The sequence below is a fragment of the Penaeus japonicus genome, unplaced genomic scaffold (assembly GCF_977035675.1).
Source record: "Penaeus japonicus unplaced genomic scaffold, GWHDUDI00000001_assembly GWHDUDI00000042, whole genome shotgun sequence".
NCBI lineage: Eukaryota > Metazoa > Arthropoda > Malacostraca > Decapoda > Penaeidae > Penaeus > Penaeus japonicus.
In genome coordinates, this window is record NW_028234444.1 from 1685326 (window position 1) to 1692825 (window position 7500).

Consider the following 7500-nt stretch of genomic DNA (forward strand, 5'->3'; position numbering starts at 1 on the left):
AATTTCACTTTCACAATAGGCTCATGATAATAAAGTATTATCTAACATTAATATTATGTGGGAACTGTCAGCTGCCACAAGCATTAGCTGTTACTTCCAATTGCGTAATATTGCATGGTGTTATAATCCTTATAATTGGTGGTTTTTACATGCTTAAGAAGGTATCAATAATTGTTAAACATCCTCCCAGACAACTGTTATATCATAATTGTTATATCATTGTTGTATTAGCAGTCATTGATTTAATGGTTCAGTACCCTCACTCTTTTTAATTATATATAACTCGTTTTAATTATTTCGAAGCTGTGTATATAATGTATGAATGTTATTTTTTTTCTTCTTTTTTGTTGTTCGAGCAATAAAAAAGTGAATAAAATGTGTGTGATGCTTAGATTTTATTAATCACTTGATAGCGAGTTCATTTTTATCGTAAGAACGCAAAAAAATCTAATATTGACGCGCACACTATAAACACCAACATTCACGCATGACACACACACACACACACACACACACACACCAACAAACAAACACTCCAAATACACCATAAACACAAACTTACGTGATTATCGTTTAAAGTTGACTTTGATGTTACAAACGGGTGTGTGTTGTGTTGCGTCATCACAGAAACTTTGCCTCTTGTTGTTGTTGTTGTAAGCTGATTTTTTTATGATTTTATGCATGGGTGTTGGTATTTTGATGGTATATTTATAGTATGTGTATTTGTTTGTGTGTGTTTGTGTGTATGTGTCCATGTCCGTGTGTGTGTGTGTTGTTTGTCCATGTCCATGTGTGTGTATGTGTGTGTGTCTCCATGTCCGTGTGTATGTATGCTATTAGTTAATTTGCTTGTATGTATGAATGTGTGTATCTACATATGTGCATGCGTGTCTAAGTGCCTTAAAACCTCACGACGTCTCCCCCCCCCCCCCACAGGCACCTTCAGCGGCCTCCAGAGCCTGCGCAGACTCGACCTCCTGAAAAGCAACCTGAAGAACATTCCAGAAAGAACCTTCGAGTTCTCCAGCAGTTCATTCCGCGAACTCGTCTTGACTTCGAGCAACATTAGCAATATTGAACCTAATGCCATCAAGGGTAATTAGCTTCTTTTTTTTTTATTTATTTATTTCTTTGTTTTGCTGTGTGTGAGTTGTGGTTCTCGTTTTTCTTTCTGTTTCTTTTCTCTTTCCTTTCTATTTCTCTCTTTTTTTTTCTTTTTTTCGCTTTCTCTTTCTTTCTTTCTCTTTTTCTCTTATTCTCTCTCTCTCTTTCTTCTCTTCCCTTCTCTCTCTCACTCTCTTCCTCTTCTCTCTCCTCCTTCTTCTCTCTCTCTCTCTCTACGTTCCTCCTTCTCTTCTCTTCTCCTCTCTCTCTCTCTCTCTCTCTCTCTCTCTCTCTCTCTCTCTCTCTCTCTCTCTCTCTCTCTCTCTCTCTCTCTCTCTCTCTCTCTCTCCTCTCTCTCTCTCTCTCTCTCTCTCTCTCTCTCTCTCTCTCTCTCTCTCTCACCTTCCCCTTCTCCCTCTCCTTCTCTCTCTCTTTGCCTTCCTTCTCCATCTTGCTCTTTTTCTCTCTTTCGTTATCTCTCTCTCTCTCTCTCTCTCTCTCTCTCTCTCTCTTTCTTTCTCTCTCTCTCTCTTTCTCTCTCTCTCTCTCTCTTTCTCTCTCTCTTTCTCTCTCTCTCTCTCTCTTTGTATATCTCCTCTTTGCCTGTTGACTTTATGAAAGTACTTATTCTCACTGCAATATTCTTAGCCATCATATTAGATCCCACCTAATCACTTGAATAAAACAAAAATATAAAATCGAAATTAACCCAATTTTCTTCCATGAAACCTCAAGGTCTGAAGGCCGGATCTCTTTGGCTTAATGGAAACCTCCTGAAGGGGTTGGATGAGTCAGCGTTTCGACCCATCTTGACGGAGGTTGGCTCGCTCTACCTCGCAGGTAAGTGGTTTTCATAGGAGGGGGATTGGGGGAGGTAGGGGAGGTCAGAGGGAGGAGGGGGAGGGGTGTGGAGGTGAGAAGGGGTGGGGAGTGGAGGTGAGAAGGGGTGGGGAGTGGAGGTGAGAAGGGGTGGGGGGTTTAGGTGAGAAGGGGAGGGGGGTTTAGGTGAGAGGGGATTGGTAGGGGGGAGGGAAGGGGAGGGGGGTTTAGGTGAGAGGGGATTGGTAGGGGGGAAGGAAGGGGAATAGGGGGTGGAGGGGGGGAGGGGTAGGGGGTGAGGGGGGAATACGGGTGGGTTTAGAGGGGAGGGAGGAGGGGTGTGTGGTGTATATTAGAGTGGAGGGGAATGCAGGGTAGAGGCTAGACAGAAGAAGGGGGATAAGGGTAAAAGTTAAAAGTAAGTTGGGGAAGTGGAAGAGACGGAGATAGAATGGAAGTAAGACAGAGAAGACGGGAAATAGAAGAGACAGAAATAAAACAAAAAATCCAAATCAGACCTAATAAAACCAACAGACAGATCTCACCCACCAACAATCACACGGATATCACTGACACATGACAACATACTTCCATCCCAGCTCATACCTTCACCTCGTCCTTTCTTTCCTGGCCAGGAAACCCCCTCAGCTGCGGGTGTGACATCGCCTGGCTTGTGACAAGACCCTCACTCCTGGCCAAGGTAGCGGATGACGCCACCTGTTCCAATGGACAGCTGTTGGCCGACCTCGATCCGGCGATGTACGAGAACCTCTGTTGAGATTCGTGCTGTGTTGATTAATCAATTAGGCTTTTCAATAAAGTTTTGAGGTGATGTCTTGTTTGATTTCTTTTTTTGTTCATTCTTTGTTGATTAATTGATTAGGCTTTTCAATAAAGTTTTGAGGTGATGGCTTGTTTGATTTCTTTTTTTTTCATTTTTTGTTGATTAATTGATTAGGCTTTTCAATAAAGTTTTGAGGGGATGGCTTGTTTGATTTCTTCTTTTTTTTCTTTTTTTTTGTATAGAGTTTTTTTTTTCTTAGATTGGCAGTAATTCATTTGTATCTTGTATTGGTGTTTTCTTTATTTACAGTGATTTACATCTTGTGTTGGTGTTTTCTTAATCTACAGTGATTTACATCTTGTATTGGCGTTTTTTTTTTTTTTTTTTTTTTTTTTTATTTACAGTTACTTACATCTTGTTTTGATGTTTTCATAGTTTGCACTACTTGCAGGTGAGAGGGGGAGGGGAAAGGGGAAGGGGTAGAGATAAGAGGGGAAGGGGGAAGGGGAAGAGGTAAAGATGAGAGGGGAAAGGGGAAGGGGAAGAGGTAGAGGTGAGAGGGGGAGGGGGGAGGGGTAGAAGTGAGAGGGGGAGGGGGGAGGGGTAGAGGTGAGAGGGGGAGGGGGAAGGGGTAGAGGTGAGAGGGGGAGGGGGGAGGGAAAGGGAAGGGGTAGAGGTGAGAGGGGGAGGGGAAGGGTGAGAGGGGGAGGGGGATGATAATTATTCTCTTTATCTCATTATTTATCTGTCTATCTACCTATCCATCTATCTATCTATCTACCTATCTATCTATCTATCTATTTATCTACCTATCTCTCTATCTATCCATCTACCTACTTATCTATCTATCTACCTATCTATTTATATATTTATCTACCTATCTATCTATCTATCTACCATTCTATCTATATATTTATCTATCTATCTACCTATCTATCTATATATTTATCTATCTACCTATCTATCTATCTACCTATCGATCGATCTAACTATCTATCTATCTATCTACATATATATCTATCTATTTACATATATATCTATCTATCTACATATATATCTATCTATATACATATATATCTATCTATCTACATATATATCTATCTATCTACCTATCTATCTATATATCTACCTACCCACCTACCTACCTACCTACATCCATGACGATGATAAGGGGATAGTAAGCTTTCCTTTCTAAAATCATCCTACCTTCCCAGCATCACTAACCGACCCCGTAACAGCTGTTTGTTTCCCAGCTGATAAGGACTATGACGTCATGTGAGAACGAATCTTGGTAACAATATCTTTATCTATAGAGACAAATGTTGATTACTGGGTCACATTGCAGTTGTATTAATGGTTCTTATTCAAAAGTGATAGTGAGTTTTTTTATTATGGTAGTCGAGGCATGTTCCATATTGTCATTGTTTATTGTTTTTGATATGATAAGATATATATATATCTTATCGTGTTCACAACAAACAAACGCGTCACATACACACAAAAAAGGAGAAAAAAAAAGCATTCTCTTTCTAAATCGTCTTCGTACAATAATTGACAGTAAATAATTTTAATTAAGACAATAGAGTCTTTAAAAAGATTGGTAAGAATATAAAGTTCTCATTCTTAAGATGCAAAATTGTAAAGGTATAATGAGGGATTTGCTTGTTTTAGAAAGACTCAGAAACTGAAAAAAAAATACGACTTGAAGAATTCTGTGTTAATTAATTTTATTGTATTTCTCTTTTATAGAACATTCCAATGGTAATTGTTATTCTCTCTCTCTCTCTCTCTCTCTCTCTCTCTCTCTCTCTCTCTCTCTCCCTCTCTCTCTCTCTCTCTCTCTCTCTCTCTCTCTTTCTCTCTCTCTCTCTCTCTCTCTCTCTCTCTCTCTCTCTCTCTCTCTCTCTCTCTCTCTCTCTCTCTCTCTCTCTCTCTCTCTCTCTCTCTCTCTCTCTCTCCCTCCCTCCCTCCCTCCCTCCCTTCCTCCCTCCCTCTCTCTCTCTCTCTCTCTCTCTCTCTCTCTCTCTCTCTCTCTCTACTGGGCAGAAAGTCCTCAATAGCTTTTGTTCCCACTACAACAAAAATTAATTTTCACTGTCAGCTGTTCTCTTCCATCTTACGTTTTACAACCCAATTTATGATTTTCTGCTCAGAAACCTGGCGGCCTTTTTATTATTATTATTATTATTATTATTATTATTATTATTATTGTTCGTATTATCACTAACAGTTTAATGTTAAGAATGTAGTCTGATAATAGTATCTAACTCCCTCGTTCCCTTTTATGTCTCTCTCTCTCTCTCTCTCTCACTCTCTCACTCTCTCTCTCTCTCTCCCCCTCATTAATCTATAATCATCTTTATCTTTCTATCTCGTAAAAAAAAACCGTTCAGAAAAGTAAGAACAATTATCGCCCTATTCCTCGGTCGCATCGTATTTTTTTTCTTCTTCTTCTTCTTTTTTTTCGTTCCAAATTCATTAATAAAACCCACACCTACGATTCGTTCGAAGACCATCCGGCCATGAATACATTTCCGAATATTGTTTTCTCCATTTGATAATAGACTCAGACCGCAAATTCGACTTTGGAATTACATCTCCTGAACAATTGCAGCAAATTTGTTCCTGAGATGGGAGGCTGTTCATCTCGGGGAGAACTTAAAGCGCTGGTATTGCTGGTCGCTGTGCAAGCTGAACTACTGCGTTCATTTCTTTTATTTATTTAGTTATTCATTTTATTATCTTATGTTTTATTTGTTTGTTTGTTTATTTATCTTATGATTTATTTGTTTGTTTATTTATTTATTTATCTTATGTTTTACTTATTTATTTATTTTTTATTTAATTATCTTTTGTTTTATTTATTTATTTATTTAATTATCTTATGTTTTTATTTATTTATTTATTTAATTATCTTATGTTTTTATTTATTTATTTATTCATGTATCTTATGTTTTACTTATTTATTTATTTATTTAATTATCTTATGTTTTATCTATTTATTTATTCATTTAATTATCTTATGTTTTTATCTATTTATTTATTTAATTATCATATGTTTTATCAATCTATTTATTTATTTATCTTATGTCTTATTTATCTATTTATTTATTCATTGTATACCCTGTATGCTTTCACATATGATATACATACATACAGTTAATTGAGACAGCTCTTGGAACAACACTGATATATGATATATGTGATGGCAGTGTCAGAGAGAGTCACACCTAAAACACTCTAAAGGTTTCTTCCAGAGGACAAAATATACTGCTAGTCTTACGTCACTCGCCGGTGAAATTTGGTTTAATATTTTCCGTCCGCAGAGGGCCATGTGGAGTGGATTCCAGTACATGTTCTTCTCACAAAAAAAAGTAATAATAATAAAAAAAATAATAATAACGAAAAAAATAAAAGAAAAGAAAAAAGAAAAAATGCCAATTTTAATCTGACTTTTTTCTCAGGTAACAAATGCAGCTCATAAGAGATATTGCTTCGTATTTAATTGGTATGAGTGTTATCTTGCACAGTTTCGTAATGGGAATGGGTATAGTGTCTCTCCCTATTCCTGGCACTGTGTCTGTTCTCAAAGTTCAGCAGCAACTTTCAGGAACGAGATATATCCTTTGATATATGATATTTATCCAGGATTTTGTTTTATCAGTGTTGCATCGGAACTAGAAGGTCTTATTACTTACACTGAGCTTCGTGAATGCAATATTGTGCAATATACTTATATATGACTTTAAGTATTTGATAATCGTATAGATCTTTGTATCATTATTATATATGTATATCTTCAACAGCATCATTATTAATAACTTTATCATTAGCAGTAGCAGTGTCATAGTGTTTAATGTTTCTGCTGCTATTGCATTTTCATTGTGGTTTGCTATCGTCATCACTAACAGATAACAATTTCACTTTTGTAAAATTGTGAAAGAAACAGATTGGCGAAAAGGAAGAGGCTGCAATACAGTTATTTCTCAAAGGGTTATGTCGTCTTCAGCCTCCCTGCGAAGAACTGTTTGTATTATTCAACTCCTGTATTAATTCATTCTTTTTTTCAGAAGGAGAGAGAGAGAAAAAGAGAGAGAGAGAGAGAGAGAGAGATAAGGAGAGAGCGAAAGCGAGAGAGAGAAAGTTATATATATATATATATATATATATATATATATATATATATATATATATATATATATAAATATATATGTATATATATATATATATATATCTATATATATATGTATATATAAATGTATATATAAATATATACATATATATACATATATATATATATATATATATATATATATATATATATATATATATATGAGAGAGAGAGAGAGAGAGAGAATGAGAGAGAGAGAGAAAGAGAAAGAGAGGAGAGAGAGAGAGAGAGCCCAAGGGAGTAGACACAGACACTAAAAATGGCTCTAATATTTTTCTCCTAACTAAACCAATAACAGATGATGTGCTGAGTTTCGCGAATAAAAATCCACGCCCACTCAGGCAATTATCATACTGACTCTTTCTCATTGTCTTTATTTTCCTTTTTCTTTTTTTTTCTTTTTTGCATTCATTTATCAATGTGTTTTATTTTTTATTCATTTTGCTTTCGCTTTTACGATAGCGTCATTCAGAGACGAAGAATTTTATTCGGAATAGTGAGTGGACTTCAACTTAAAACGAAATCAGAAAAGTGCATTAGGTTGTTCTCTTTTGAATAATATAATGATAATAATAATAGAAAAAATAGCTCGTTGATATTTCAGCTTGTTAAAATCCCATCC

General features: G+C 36.3%; 1 protein-coding gene across 2 annotated transcripts in view; it reads left to right on the top strand.

Moving 5' to 3' along the window:
- Window positions 1–7500, top strand: part of LOC122266818 (oplophorus-luciferin 2-monooxygenase non-catalytic subunit-like) — a 10502-nt gene that overhangs the window by 1437 nt on the left and 1565 nt on the right. The window contains exons 2-4 of one of the 2 annotated variants that reach the window (XM_086534842.1): window positions 937–1095; window positions 1840–1944; window positions 2559–2682. In XM_086534842.1, coding sequence (XP_086390968.1) covers window positions 937–1095; window positions 1840–1944; window positions 2559–2682 — 388 coding nt within the window. Of the gene's footprint in view, window positions 1–936; window positions 1096–1839; window positions 1945–2558; window positions 2756–7500 lie in introns of those variants that run through there. The other variant, XM_086534843.1, reaches the window with a different exon arrangement.